This window comes from Haliaeetus leucocephalus, unplaced genomic scaffold, assembly GCF_000737465.1.
Source record: "Haliaeetus leucocephalus isolate CR32 unplaced genomic scaffold, Haliaeetus_leucocephalus-4.0 Scaffold162, whole genome shotgun sequence".
Lineage (NCBI taxonomy): Eukaryota > Metazoa > Chordata > Aves > Accipitriformes > Accipitridae > Haliaeetus > Haliaeetus leucocephalus.
Window position 1 is genome coordinate 15,896,766 of NW_010972598.1, and position 14,598 is coordinate 15,911,363.

The 14,598-nt window shown below is 65.5% G+C and overlaps 4 protein-coding genes across 4 annotated transcripts in view; 2 read left to right on the forward strand and 2 right to left on the reverse strand.

Annotated features, from left to right (window-relative positions):
* Positions 1–12,648, reverse strand: part of GCK (glucokinase (hexokinase 4)) — a 251,262-nt gene extending 238,614 nt beyond the window's left edge. The window contains exons 1-10 of the mRNA XM_010562906.1: positions 12,604–12,648; positions 9,791–9,953; positions 9,494–9,648; positions 9,128–9,247; positions 8,939–9,034; positions 8,591–8,690; positions 7,576–7,759; positions 7,107–7,262; positions 6,604–6,837; positions 6,378–6,505 (exon numbers count right to left, since the gene is read on the reverse strand). Of these exons, the coding sequence (XP_010561208.1) occupies positions 6,378–6,505; positions 6,604–6,837; positions 7,107–7,262; positions 7,576–7,759; positions 8,591–8,690; positions 8,939–9,034; positions 9,128–9,247; positions 9,494–9,648; positions 9,791–9,953; positions 12,604–12,648 (1,381 nt within the window). The remainder of the gene's footprint in view (positions 1–6,377; positions 6,506–6,603; positions 6,838–7,106; positions 7,263–7,575; positions 7,760–8,590; positions 8,691–8,938; positions 9,035–9,127; positions 9,248–9,493; positions 9,649–9,790; positions 9,954–12,603) is intronic.
* On the forward strand, positions 730–1,860 carry LOC104828893 (antimicrobial peptide NK-lysin-like). Its single transcript, XM_010562883.1, has 4 exons — positions 730–793; positions 1,068–1,192; positions 1,322–1,447; positions 1,547–1,860. The coding sequence occupies exons 1-4, from the start codon at positions 754–756 to the stop codon at positions 1,712–1,714; spliced, it is 459 nt and encodes a 152-aa protein (XP_010561185.1). The 5' UTR covers positions 730–753; the 3' UTR covers positions 1,715–1,860.
* MYL7 (myosin, light chain 7, regulatory) lies at positions 2,413–6,341 on the reverse strand. The gene is made up of 7 exons (XM_010562935.1): positions 6,327–6,341; positions 4,093–4,203; positions 3,936–4,011; positions 3,277–3,381; positions 3,102–3,180; positions 2,947–2,995; positions 2,413–2,514 (listed from the first exon to the last, which is right to left on the reverse strand). The coding sequence occupies exons 1-7, from the start codon at positions 6,339–6,341 to the stop codon at positions 2,413–2,415; spliced, it is 537 nt and encodes a 178-aa protein (XP_010561237.1).
* Positions 12,649–14,483: 1,835 nt separating the features above from the next.
* YKT6 (YKT6 v-SNARE homolog (S. cerevisiae)) overlaps positions 14,484–14,598 on the forward strand; it is a 6,960-nt gene continuing 6,845 nt past the window's right edge. Inside the window, exon 1 of the mRNA XM_010562913.1 lies at positions 14,484–14,568. The gene's annotated coding sequence lies outside the window, so the exon portion shown is untranslated. The remainder of the gene's footprint in view (positions 14,569–14,598) is intronic.

Genomic DNA, 14,598 nt, shown 5'->3' on the forward strand with positions numbered 1-14,598 from the left:
GGGAAAAGGCGCGAACGCCGTAAAGCCCGGAAGTCGCGTGGCCGCCGGGCGGAAGTGGCGTCAAGGCGGCGGGTTGCCGTGGCAACCGCTGGTGGCGGAGGCGCGAGGCCGTTACCGTGGAAGCCGGGGGGGTGGGGGAGCGGGGACTCCGGGCCCGAACCCCGGGACCTCAGGGAGTCCTGGAGGGGATGGGGGGGGACACCGCGACGGACCCCCAGGACCCCACGGAGCCCGTGGCGGGGGACAGGGGACACCGGACCCGAGCCCTGCGGGGGGGGACCGGGACACTGGGCCCGAGCCCCGGGACCCCACAGGGCCCGGGAGGGGACGGGGCGGGGGGAGCACCGGGACGGAGCCCAGGAGGGTCCGGCCCCACACCCACGTCCCGTCCCACACTTTGGAGGGGCTCGTGGGTGGCTGAGTGTTGGGGGCCACCGGCAGCACTCCCGCTCCCGCGCCCTGGGGGTCCCGCGGGTGGGTTTTTTGGGGGGGTCCCGGGGTTCAGGCCAGGCTCCCCACCCCCTCCCCGGTCCCGTCTCCCCTTCCTGCCGCGGGGGCGGAGGTGTGAGGGAGGAAGGGGTTTGGCGAGCTGGTGTCGCTCCATTTTAAGGGTTTTTTGGGGTTTCGGTGGCGCTGAGTGGCGCAGCCGTCCCCGCAGCCCGCTCGGCGGGCTATAAAAGCCGTCGGGGTGGGTCACACGCTGGCTGTTGTCACCTGCTGTCACCCGCTGTCACCCTCTCGAGTGGGCTCACCATGGCTGCCGCCTTCCTCTTGGTGCTGGTGGCAGTGGGAGGTAACGGGGGTCCCTCTGGCCTCGAGTCCTGGAGGAGGAGGGGGTGGGGGGACGGGCCCCCCGGGGTGGAGGGGAGGAGGAGGCATGGGGACCCGGGGATGGGGGGACAGGAGGACGGGCGGACAAGCAGGCAGGATGGCAGGGTCAGGGGCTGAGCAGGGTCAAGCACCCGGAGCTGGTGGGGACGGGGTCTGGGCACCCCTGGGGCACAAAGGGACCTTGGTGATGGGCACGCACTCCCGCGGCCCTGCTCACTGTCCCTGTACCCACTCAGCGGTGCAGGCCACGGTCCCCGAGCCCTGCCAGGGTGGCCCCGTGTCCTGGTGCCAGGATGTGGCCACCGCCACCCGGTGCCACAGGGAGCAGGACTGCCGCGACCTCTGGGACAGCCTGGACCTGGTAAGCACCAGCCCTGCTGCCCCACGGCCTTGACACCAGCCGTGGGGCAGCCCCCCGCTTGTGTTGGGGCCATGCTGTGGGGGACCCAGCCCAGACCTGAGGGTCTGCTTTGTGTCCCCCACCCCGCAGTGGACCGTGGCCGGAGGGGATGTGGCCGAATGGACCGCGACAGTGCCCGGCAAGGGGAAGAAGTGCAGCCTGTGCACCAAAATCCTGGAGCAGATCAAGGCGATGGCGGGTGACAACCCCGATGAGGTGAGGGGGCAGCCGGGGTGGGGGAGCTTGGGGGAGCAGAATGGGGGGCCGTCGCCCCACACAGGGCCCCGCTGATGCCGCCGGGGCTGGTCCTGGCAGGCAGCGGTGGAGGCGGCGCTGGGCAAGGCCTGCCGGGCCCTGGGGAAACGCCTGGGCCGCCTTTGCAAGCGGCTGGTGAGGAAGTACTGGGAGCAGATCAGCGAGGCGCTGCAGAATGGCGACGAGCCCCAGGACACCTGCGTCGCCATCGGCTTCTGCAAGTCCTGAGCCTGGTCAGCACCTGCGTCCCGTGTCCGTCCCTCATCTTCCGTCCCTTGACCTCCGTCCCGCACCCACACCCCGTAACCTGCACCTCACACCCCATGCCTGTCCTGGGTGTGGGAGGGCACTTGGGGGTCCTGTGTCTCCAGGAGAGAACCTGCCTGCACCTCTGTAGGGTGGGGGTGAGACAGGGGACCCCAAAATGCATCCCGGAGGAGGCGGGGGGAAGGTTGGAGGAGCCACTTTTGCTGGCACCTGAGTTGGGGTGACAGGGGGACGGTGGCCCCCAACTCACCGCTCCTTCCTTGCCTCCACAGGGCTCAGCCCCGCAGCTGGCCCTGAGTGCCACCCCCCGAACCCTGAACCCCCTCCCAGCCCCACCTGCCACCCCGGCCCCCCGGATCTCCCTCCCTGTGCAATAAAGCATCTTGCCCTGGGCCACCGCATCTCCTGGGGACAGTGGCCCTGCCACGCCTTGTGCTGGGGGTCCCCTGGGAGCCCATCCTTTGCGGGGGGGGTGGGCTGTCCCTTGTGTTGGGGACATGCCAGCTTCAAGGGGACACCAGGAGCTGTGCAAGGGTGCAAAGCCCAGGCTGAGCAGAGTCACCTCCCTCCCTGGGGACGGTATGGACAGACGAGATCCCCTCGTTTGGTGGTTTATTTGTCCAGAGTGAGCGGCGGGGGGCAGGGGACCCGCTGTCCCCTCAGTCCTCCTTCTCGTCCCCGTGGGTGATGATGTAGCACAGGGACTTGTAGTCGATGTTCCCCGAGACATCGATGGGCGTCACTGCGAACATCTGCTCCACCTGCGTGGGGACACACACCCGGGGGGCTGGGACGGGTCCCTGTGGGGTGCCATGCAGGGACAGGGACCTCGGAGGACACACACGGACCTTGGGGATTGGGTCCAGGATCTTGGGGTCAGGGATCATGGGAGACACATGGCAATCTTGGGGACAGGATCCCTGTGGGGCATGTGGGATTGCAGGGATGGGGCCGGGCACACAGGGAACCTTGGGGACAGGGTCTTTGGGGGGGACAGAGGGATCTGGGGCAGTGGGCTGTGTCCCCCTCCCCACGTCTCCCCATGGGCAGGCAGAGCTGGACGTCCTGGATACCCGCTTCCCCCAAGGGTCCTGTTTCCCCTCTTGTGCAGGGACACATGAGGGGACAGGGTGGGCAGAGGCCAGAGCAGGGGACCAGGACAGTGACGGTGACAGCCAGGGGAGCTGCCTCACCTCCTCCGGGGAGAACTTATCTGCCTGGGTCAGGAGAAGCTGCTTAAACCTGTGGAAAGAGGGAGCGGCTGAGCCCGGGGCCGGCTCCTGTCCTCATCCCAGGGGATGCAGGATCCGGCCGGGTGCCCCAAGGGTCCCTGCCGCCCCCCACTCACTCGTCCTTGTTCACGGTACCGGTGCCGGCGGGGTCAAAGACCTTGAAGGCGTTGAGGATGGACTCCTCGGGGTCGGTGCCTGGGGGTGGGGGGGGTGTTAGGTGGAGTTTGGGGCCGACCCCTGGGGATGTCGGGGGACATTGGGGGACGTCGGGGGACATCCGGGGCCACTCACCATTCAGCTTCTCCCCAAAGAGTGTCAGGAAGACGGTGAAGTTAATGGGCCCCTTCCCCTCCTTCAGCATCTTCTCCAGCTCCTCGTCGCTCACATTTGTCTTCCCTGGTGGGGTGGGGAACACGATGACGAGGCCACGTGGCACTGGGCACGGGGGACAGCCTGGCCCCGGGAGGGGAGAGGTGCCACTGGCGATGCCAGCTGGAGCACTGGGACATGTCCCTTGGAGGATAAAGGGAGTGGTTCCCTCCCCACACACTGGGTGGCCCTGGCTGTCAGTGCCCTGGGCTTTGCACCGTCACTGTCCCCTCGCTTGGCACCGTCCCTTCCCCGTGCCTGGCACCACATCTGTTCCCACCCTTGGCACTGTCACTGCCCCGTGCCTGGCATCACCGTTGCTGTCCCCAACTTGGCATTGTCACCATCCCACACACGGTATCGCCAACTGTCCCAACGCTTGGCATTGTCGCTGTCCCCAAACCGGCATCGTCACTGTCCCCCGCTTGGCACTGCCACTGTCCACAGTCTGGCATCACCATTGCCTCCCCACTTGGCCCTGTCACTGTCCCACACTTGGCACTATCACTGTCCCCCCTCGCTGGCACTGTCACCATCCCGGTCCCAGTCCCAGTCCCCATCCCCACGCAGCACCCGCTGACCCAGCTGCCAGTAGGTCTCCTTCAGATCCGCCTTGGTGATGATCCCGTCCCGGTTCTGGTCGATGCAGCTGAAGGCCTGGAGCAGAGCAGGCGAGGGGGGGGGATCAGGAGGGGCCCAGCCCCCGGCCTCCCCACCCTGGCCCCCCCCGCCCGCTACCTCCTTGAACTCCTGGACCTGCGACTGCTCGAACACGGAGAAGACATTGGAGGAGCCGCGCTGCGCCCGCCGGGCTGCTGCCCCGCCACGCCTGCCTGCCCGCCTGCTGGCCTGCGGGAGCCAACCGGGGTGGCAGGGGAAGGCTTGGTTCAGCCTCAGCCAATCAGAGCACAGGGAATCCCCTTCGTTTGGGCCCGGCCAATCGGAGCGCAGGGAATCCCTTTTGTTTGGGCTTGGCCAATGAGAGTGCAGGGAATCCCTTTTGTTTGCCCCCAACCAATTGGAGCACAGGGAATCCCTTTTTTTTTTGGCCCCAGCCAATCAGAGTGCAGGGAGCCCCTCCCTTTTATTTTGGTCACAGCCAATTGGAGCGCAGGGATTCCCTTTTGTTTGGCTTTGGCCAATCAGAGCGCAAGGAATCTATTTTGGCCACGGCCAATGAGCACAGGAAACCCTTGGCCGCAGCCAGTCAGAACACAGGGAATCCTGCTGGCTGCAGCCAATCAGAGCAGAAGGGATCCCCTTCCCCTCCTCCAATGAGGTGGGGGGATCCCGGTGCTGCCACCTGTAGGTCTGGGGGCTTCAGGGGCGGCACCGCTGGGGTGGCCCCATCCCTGGGGGTGACCCAGACCCCAGGGCTGCCCCGCACCCCCCGCAGTGTCCCCAGCCCCCCAGGGTGACCCTGCCCTTTGGGTTGGCCGCAGAACCCCCCGGTGACCCCAGACCCCCAGGGTGGCCCCACACCCTGTGGTGACCCCAGACCCCCAGAGTGGCCCTGGACGCCCAAGGGTGGCCCCAGGACCCTGGGAGACCCCAACACCCTGAGCTGTCCCTAGATCCCGGGGTGCCCCCGTGTTCCAGGGTGGCCCCAGACCCCCTGGGGTGGCCCAGACCCATGTGGTGGCCCCAGACACCCAAGGGTGTCCCCAGACCCCCAACATGGCCCATCCCATGGGGTGGCCCCACAGCCCCGGGGTGAGTCCAACAGGCTGAGTGGGTCTCAGACCCTGGGGTGCTCCCAGACCCCCAAAGGGGGCCCAACTCCCTGGGGTGCCCCCAGACCCTCAGAGGGACCCCAACACCCTGCCCCAGACCCTCTGGGGGACCCAAAACCCTGGGGTGCCCCAGGAGGACACCAACTCCCTGGGGTGCTCCCACAGACCCAGAGGGACCCCAACACCCTGGGGTTCCCCCAGTCCCCCCTGCAGTATCCCCACACCCCAGGGTGCCCCCCTCCCCAGTGCCCGCGGGGGTTCCCCAGCCGCACTCACCATCCCTGCCACAGCCCTGGGCCAGGGGTCCCCGGGTTGCCCCGGCTTTTATTCCCCCCCTTATCACCCCGAGCTAAATCGGGCGGCGGATGCAGGTGGGTGGACAAGCCAAACTTGGTGCTGGCACCGGGCGCTGACACCGCCGGGCTGTGCCGGACACAAGCCAGGCCAGGTCCCCCGCCTGTCACTGGAGGGGGGGCCACGCTATTTTTGGCTGCTTGGGAAGGTGGCCGAGCCGTGGCATCCTGGAGCATGAAACAGCCCTGGGCGAGGGGTCACCCATGTGCCCCCCTGTTTGGCGTGGGCTGGGACCTGCTGGATTTGGGGGTCCTGCTGCTGGCAGGAGCGGGATTTAGCCCTCAGCGGGGGTCTGTTCCCTCTTTTGGGGGGGGTCAGTGCTGGGGGGGGAGGCTGGGGTGCCCCCAGGCTCTGCCTCCCACCCTGTCCCCGTTGCGGGGACAAGGCTGGAGGGGATCCCCAAAAATCGGTGCCCCGCAGCATCTGGCACAGCTCTGGTCCACCCCGGTTGGTCTCTGCACCCCCGGGGCTCACCGGTGGGGGCTGGCCTGGCCCCCTCCGACCACCCCTGACCCCCAAGTATCCCCCAACCGGTCCCTTCTCTCTTGGCCAATCCCCCCAAGGGGGTCCCACCCCCAGCAAAGGGGCTGGGGGAGCGTGCAGAAGCCCCACTCCCTGCAGCTGGGGGAGGATGCAGGGGGCTGGGGAGACACAGGAACACCCTCGGCTGCCCCACATGTGTGGGGCAGCCCCATGGTGGGGGGTCTGCCTGCAAGCATGGGGGAGACGAGGAGCACTCAAGTGGCCCCGGAGGAGAAGTCCACGCAAACCCCGTTTATTGGGGAGCCAGGAGCCACCTCTGCCGGCGGCAAATCCCTTCCCGCGTCCGTCTCTGCTCCTCGCAGAGCTCCGAGTGGGACCACTGTCCTCCCCCCTCCCCCCCACCATCCTCATCCTCATCCTCCCCCCGAGTCCTCTCTCATTGCCCCATCATGCAGGCCATTTTGCAGGCGACGGCCGAGATGAGCGCGGCCCCGCGGCCGCTGCCTTCCTCTGACTGGATGAAGGTGATATCGCAGCCAGGCGTCAGCTGCCGAACTGTGGCATGGAAGCGGTCCTTGAAGCTGCCAGAGGAGAAAAAAAGAACTGGGTCAAGGCCTGGGGGATGCAGGAGGAAGAGGAAGGGGGTGGTGGCAGGAGGAAGGCTCCCAGGGATCCTCACCTGGGATGGAGCTTGTAGACGGAGCCGTCAACCCCCACAGTGATTTTGAGGGTCTCCTGGCTCCGGCTTTCCCGCATGCGGTTGATGACGCCGGCCAGCCCGGCCGAGCACATCTGGGCGGCACGGGTGGAGACGCTCTCACAGACCATCCGCACAATGTCACAGTCCGTCCCCGAGGGCAGCAGCTCGAAGGCCGTCAGGATGTTGTAGATCTGCTTGCGGTCGTCGGAGTCGCTGGGACGGGGAGAGAGGGGTGCATCAGCCAGGGGACGGGGGACATGGGGACTCCAATATGGGGCAGTTGTAGAGGGCTGCTGTGGGGTGACGGGACAGGGGACCCCACTACAGGACAGAGCAAGCTACTGCGGGGTGACAGGACATAGGGACCCTGATGTGGGACAGCCTGCTGTGGGGTGACAGGATGGAAGAGCCCCAGCGCGGAGCAGCATAACGCGTTGGTTTGGGGGTGTCAGTCCCCCACCACGGCCCCGTCGGCCCCATACCTCTCGATCTGTGACATGAAGCGGGTCTCGAAGGTCCCACGGGTCTTGAGCTTCTCGGAGGCCTCCCCATTGAAGAGCAGGTTCTCGTCCACCAGCTTCAGCAGCACCAGCCGGACGATCTCCCCCATGTACTTCCCCCCGATGATCTTCTCGTAGCTGGGGGAGGGACACAGGCAAGGGAGCGGCCGTCAGGGCTGGAACTTGGAGGGGGGGGCTCCGCCCCATGGCCCCCCCTCTTTCCTCCCCCCCCCCCACTCCCTTGCTGGACACGTCCCTGCGCATGGGCACAGTGGCCGGGGCGAAGGACCCCCGCTTTGGGGGTACCTGTGATGAGTTGCTCCGGCCTCAGCTGAGCCCAGCATGGTGCGGGTGGGCCGGGGGAAGGAGAAGGGTGGGCAGAGGGGACGCAGCTGGGGATGGGGAGTGGGGGGGCGACACCCAGAGGAACTGGATCTGTCCTATTCCTTACAGTTGCTGACCGGGGTTAAGTGAGGTCTCGTCCACCACGCGGTCGTACTCCAGGAGGAACTCGTCCAGCTCCCCCGAGGCGCCAAAAGCCCCCCACTCCGTGTTGACGCACATTCGCCCCTCGTCGCCCTCCACCAGCTCCACGTTCTGCATCTCCTCCATGTAGCAGGCATTGCAGCCTGTCCCTGCCAGTGGGAACCGGGAATGGGACCAGGTGGTGGCAGGGGGGGACAACAATGCTGACCCACGGACACCCACGTCCCTCCCACCCTGAAGGCTCCATGAGGCAGCCAGTGTCCCCATCCTGATGTAGACAGGGAAGCTCAGGGCTTCTGCTCTCCCCTGGTCCTTTCCTGCAGCCCCGGCCAGCTGCTTGTCCCCAGTGGGTGTCAGGGACGCCCACCGTGGCATCCCAGAGGCTCCGGCTGCTGTGTGGTGAGGGCAGCTCGGCTTCTGGAGGAGCTGATAAACAGCCCGGCACCAGCGGCGCCGTGTTTACCCAGGCTGAGGGGATGGTGCGAGCTGGTGCGGAAAGCCCAGATGGCCGCGTGGTTGATGGCACTAAAGATAGCGTGGGTCTGGGGGGTGGTGGGGGGCTGCTCCCCTGGGGGGGGGGCAAAGGAGTCTGCGGGGTTCAAACTCATCCCCACCTCCCGGGCTCCCTGGCACAGCCGGCACTGGTTACCATCAGTGGGTCCCCACCCATACAGTGAGAAGCTGGAACCAACCAGCAGCCTGGAGAAAGGACCAGTGCCATGGGTGACCAGACCCGTTACGGTGACCACCCCCTTTCTACCCCAAAGGTGCCCCCACCACCGTGCCAGGGCCAGGCGATGCTGTCCGGCATCCCAACCTCAGGATACCTCGGCAGGGTGCTGCTGCCACCCCCCTGTCCTCAGTGTGTCCCCCCGCAAAAGGACAAGCCCCTGCTCACAGCAGGGGAGTGTAACCGGGGCCGTGGGAATGGTCCCCCCACCTCGCCTGCCGCGTGTCCCTGTGGGAAGGGGCCGTCTTACCCACAATCATCCCAACCTCGCACCGGTGATCTTCGTAGTAGCAGGAGATCATCGTGGCCACCGTGTCGTTCACCATCGCCACCACGTCCATCTCGAAGTCCTGGGGAGGGGAGAAGTACCATCGGGGTCTCGCCAGGGGTCTGGGCTGTGCCGCGGCAGGCGGGTCTGGGGTGGGGGGGTCCCCGAGGGTGAGGATGCATGCATGTGTCACACACACGTGTGTGCACACGCATGGAACGACCTTCCCGGGGACACGCCGGGCTCCAGCACCCCCATTGCGGGGACATCCGGGGGCGCGGGGGTCTCCCCACCACTGCGGCACTAGCACAAACCATATGATCATCTCACCCCTCGCCGTTTGATGGCGTCTCTTAGGAGCCCGACCACGTTGTTCCCTTCCGCGCCAGAGGCTTTGAAGCCCTTGGTCCAATTCAGGAGGATGCCCTAGAGAGAGGGTAAGACCAAAATGGGGCTGTGGTACGTGTAGCTGGGTCATGGGGACCCCCAAGTCCTCAGGCTGCCCAGCCACCCCCTCACCTTGTCGATGTCCTCGTGCCGCACGGGGAAGGAGAAGGTAAAGCCCAGGGGCAGCTTTTTGTGCTTCATCTGGTGCTTGTCCAGGAAATCGGAGATGCACTCGGAGATGTAGTCGAAGAGCTGGAAGAGAGGAAGTCCAGCCTTCACCAGGGCTGTTCCCATCCTCCCACTGCCTGCAGCTGGCCACCATTCTCACCACGGGTCCCCCAAGCGTGGCCACCTCCCCACCACCCTCCGGCTTTTGCCAGCTGGAGGGATGAGGGATGTACCTGCCGGCGTCCCCACCGAAACACGGCATGGTGTGTCCCTGCCCGGTGACAGGGGACAATGCGGGAGGGGATGGGATGCCCCATGTGCCCAGCTCACCATCTCGGCCGTCCCTGTCATGGCATCCTCTGGGATGGAGTACATCTGGTGCTTCGTCTTCACCTTCCACTGCCCTTCCTCCCCCTCGCCCACTTTCACCAGCATCACGCGGAAATTGGTGCCGCCTAGGTCCAGTGACAGGAAATCTCCGACCTCTGCAAAGCCGGGGAGGGGGGACACAAGGTGACCAGCTCAGGGGGGTTCTCAGCCTCCCACACCGAGCTTGGCGATGTCCAGGGAAGAGGTGATGGTGCAAATGGCTGGGAGCGACGCCCATCCAGGCCAGCAGAGCCGTACCTGAGCCCTCGGGTGTGGAGCGGACGTAAGTGGGCAGCATTTTGACGGAGGCTTCCTCATGCGTCTCCAGCTTTAGCCCTCGGTCCATCTCTTTTTGCATCCGGTACATCACCTTCTTCAGGTCTTCCTCCTTCAGCTGAAACTCTGACAGGATCTGCTCCACCTGCGGTGGGACAGACGGTGTCAGCTGGGGACAGGAGCTATGGGATGCAGGTGGCCTGAACCACAATAAATAATCCAAATTTTCCTTCCCCTGGCCTGGGTTTTCCCCATCAGCACACAGACACCCTGAAACACCTTATCCCATCTCTCCACTATCCTGCCTCCGACCTAACAGACGTGACAGTGAAACTGCAGGACCAGCATGAGCCACTGCTGGCTCCAAATCCTTTCCCGGTGCTGCCTGCGAGACATCCATGGTCGGCACAGGGGTCCCCATGCTGTCACCTTCAGCCAGTTGATGTTTCATGAGCTCGGCTGGTTGCATTGAAGCCGGTGCCATTCCAGCAGGGCTTGGACCAGTGACATGGGACGTCCCATCCCGTCCAATCCCAGGGTTTTTCCCAGCAAGGAGCACTTCCAGCGATGCTATTTAGGAGCTCAGCGGCTCCCACCAAGGACGTGGGACCCCTCCATGTCTGTGATGAGGATGCCGGCATCCTCCTTGGTCCCCCAGGAGCCAGGAGCATCCCTCTCCCTGTATCCCCCCAGGAACTGCGGGTACCATTTTCTACCTATCAAACGTGGTGCAAATGGGGGGCCGAGGGCAGGCAGGCAGGCAGGCAGGACTGGAGGCAGGATATAAAGAGTATTATCAGGAAATGCTCCCTTGCCTCGCTACCAGGGAGAATCGCAGGGCCCACTCAAGGGAAGCAGGACCTGTATTTACCCTTTACGTAGCAACCCCGGGCTCCGCCGCTGGTGCAGCCTCCATTAACCACGGCACGTAATCGGGGGCAGGCAGCCCCGAGCTGTCAGATGGAGCCGGGGGGGAGAGAGCGCTCGCTGCTCGGCCAGATGTAGCCGGCGGCATTAGAGGGCTCATTAGTCACCGGGATCCGGGCAAGCTTAAAATGCTCCCGCTTGCACTTTTGCCGGCAGACGGATGTTTTCCTCGAGGCTGCTGCCATTTCCCGATGTGTTTCAGGGTGGGGGGCTCTGTAAAATGCTTTGTATTGTGGTTTGGAACATCCTGGCATCGGGAGAACACCCACCACCTCGGGTCAGCCAAACCTGCGGCTGCTCACCCTGACCCCCCAGCGCATCCCAATAAATCACCTGGCCCCAAATGCCACCCCTCAGTCTCCAGCCCCCCAAGCGAGGGCTCATCCCAAATATGTCCTCACCCCAAAAGCTCCTGCTTTGCAGAGCCCTCATGCCTGGGGGTCTTCAGCCGATCCCCCCGATCCCAGCACCCCAGCACCTCTCCAGGCATCCTCCCTGGTCTGCCCTGATGCCAGAGCCCGGGGGCTCCATTAACACTGAACCCCCAAGGTGCTGTTAGACAAGGCATGGCTACACCATGGGGGATGCTGCTGTGCTGCGGGATGACACCGGCCACCCCAGAAAGGGGCTGGGGCAGCCCGAGGCAGCACCGTGGTGAGGTTTGCCATGACCCTGAGGGTGTTCAGCCTGGGCCAGCTGGAAAAATCCTGCCAGGAAAAGCGTAGGGCCGGATTTGACCATCTCGCTGGAGCCAGTGGCTGAAGGCATTTGGCGCTCCACAATGCAGAAGCCATCCTGCAGCATCGTTTGGCACACGAACACCAAATTTGCTGCAGCCAGAGTGTCCCCGTTCTTGGGGCTGGCACCCGAGGATGGCAACGGAGGGTCTGAGTTTTATTTCTTCAATAGTTCTTCCGTCTCAGGCACCGCATGCCCCAACTCATCCCTTCTCTTGCCACCAAAACGATGGGTTTGGCTCTTCCTTGGCAGGATTTGGCTGTTGCCATGTGATCGAAACTGGCTCTCGGCTTCCCAAGGAAACTGTTTGCTCTGGTGCACCCCACAAAGAGGACAAAGCTGGAAACTGCACGGCCAAAGGCTGTGGTGGCCGGCGATGCCCGACTGCCAACCACACGCTCCTGCCCCCAGCACGTGCCGTGTCCCCTCAGTGTCCCCTTGGATGTCCTCGTCCACAGCAGGGAAGCATCTCGCTGTCCTCGCCCACAGCCCCATGAGCTCAATCCATCCGGGAGAGGAGATGGGAGCAGCTGCTTCCAGCCGACGTTTTGCTGGGGATGAGCCAGGTACCTTGGTGACAACGTGATGAGCAGCCGAAGGAGGTGATGGGCCCCATATCATCCCGGGGACGGCAGCCACTTGGCTGGCAGCAAGATGCCGTCGGCAATGCCTGGGCAGCAGGAGCATCCCAGCCAGGCAGTGGGGTCCCACAGACACTCCCAGCTCTGTTCCGAGTCCTTGGCAGCGTGGGGAAGCGGCACGACCCGTGCCGCGCCAAGACCCAACGTACCAAAACGCAGAGCCCTGACTTACGGCGCTGGCCCCCCTTCCTGGAGCATGCCGAGGGGTGACCTCAAGGATGGGGACCCCCGGGCACATCGGGGCTGACCCCAGGCTGCACGGCTTTGCCCCCGGAGCCGGTGTCCTCCCCGCCAGCCAACCTCCCTCCCGGCTACGTCTGTCCCCAACAGGAACCTTGCCCAGCAGGAGACGCCCGCAGCACCCGGCCGCTTGCCACAGGGATGGCTGGCACCCCAGGGAGGATCTGCACCGCTCCCTGCACCTGCCATGTGCCCCCCACCCCATGTCCCCACCAGGCCCCCCTGGGATCGCCCCGGCAGCAGCCTCACCTTCTCCTTCCTGCCGCTCTCCATCCTGGCTCGGTGATCCAGCATGGGGGCAGCCGTCGGGGCGGGGTGGGCTGCGGGCCGAGCCGTCCCCCCCCCAATCCCTGGGCACCCCGCCGCGGTGCCTGGCCCGGGGAGCAAGCCCCCTTCCCCGTCCCGGCAGTCGTCTGGCCGGCGCTGGGCTGCTCCGTCCCTCGCTCCGCAGGGGGATGCTCCACTTTTGCCGCTTTATCTCATCGACGCCTGGCAGCAGCCGCCTCTTCTCCAGCACCCGCTGAGGAGGGGTCCCGATCTCTCCCCCCCCTCTCCCTCCAGCCTCCGTACCCTCAAGCAGAGGGGCAGGGAGAGGGGCCCGGCGCCCCGGCGGGCTCAGCCCTCTCACCCCACATCTTGGGGCCGTGGCCCTTTGCGCCAGGGGAGGATGCGGGTCGCGCTCTTCCCGCTCGCTTCCTCTCACTGGTAAATTTATTTACCGGTGTGCCGGATGGTTTTCAGCACGGCAAGGGGTTGCCAGCCCAACCTGGTGGGTTTTTACAGCCAGCGGGGAAGTCCCGGCGCGGCGACGAGGCTTGGCCGGGACCCCTCCCCGCCGGGGGCCGCTGGCCCCGTCATGCGAAGCACCACGCCCCGGGCCACCCGTGTCCCCGCTCCAGTTGTCATATCAACGGCTCGATGTACTGGCAGTGGTGGCAAGCACTCCACCGGACGGCTTAGCAACCCGGTGCGCTCCCATGGAGACCGCGCCGGGCCGGAGGAGCCGGTGGCTGGATGATAAAGGTTACGGCCTCCCGGCGAGGGGCGAGGGTGACTGGGAAGTGCTCTGTGCCCCTAGGATGGGAAAAGCTTCGGCGGTGCTGGGATCGATGCCAGGTGCCGCAGCGGACTGTGGAGGGATGCTGGTTTTGGGGAATGGGGACATGGTGACCCCCCTCTACCCCCAGATTGGTGCTGTCAGCCAAGCATTGGGGGGCACCTGAGGAAATGGTGGTTTATGGGGGTCCCGACAGGCAAGAAGATGCTCCCAGCTACAGGCGGACCCCAAAACCTCCCGGCATCAGTCTGTGGTGGCAGTGTCCCCTCGGACATGGAGCTGTGGAGGGAGAAGGAAGGGTCTCTGGGAACCCTGGATGGATGCTAGGGGGGGCTGCCAGCCCCGTGGGGGAATGAGGGTGTTCTGAGGAAAGCAGAGGGTTTGGAGGTGTCATGGCAGGGCCTGGCGGGGGGGGATACAAGGTCACCCCACAGCACCTCATCCCTACCCTGCTCACAGCTCGGAGCACCCGGGGGGCAGGGGAGGGCACAGGCATCCCTGCCCGTGATGGGTGCCCACCCTGTGGGGGGAGCTGGCCCCACAGAGGGGTCCTCACCCCACAGAGGGGTCCGAAACTCTTGGGGGGTGCATCCGCGCCTTATCAGTGGGCCCCCACGCTATGGGGGAAGAGGACAGCCCCATAGCAGGGTCCCCGACCCACAGAGGGGTCCCACCCATGGGCAGAACAGCCCCACGGAGGGGTCCTCACCCCGCAGGTGGGTCCCCAAGCCACGGGGAGAGGCCTACAGAGTGCCCCATGGCGAGAAGCCCACCACACTGACGGTGCCCACAGAGATCACACCCCCCCGCCATGGAGAACCCCCCCCCCCGTGCAAAGGACGCCGGGATAGCGCGCCCCCCGTTGGAGGTCCCGCGGAAGAGGCCCCGCCCCATGACGCCAGGGCGGCGCTGATTGGTCGTCCAGCCCGGAGGCGGGGCCACGAGCGGCGATGGGCGAGGCCGGCGAGAGAGGCAGGCGCTTATTGGTCAAGAGGCTGAGGGGGCGGAGCGGAGTTAGCGTGTGCGCAGAGCAGGCGAGGCCCCGTGGCAGTTGCCTGGGGCTAGTGTCACTTCCGGTCTCTGCGGTTCTGCTTCCGGGTCGCACTCATTTCCCCTCGTTGGTCGCCGTTTCCTCACAGCCCATTCCGGAGTCGCCGGTACCGGGCCGGGGTTTAGCCACGGGGGGG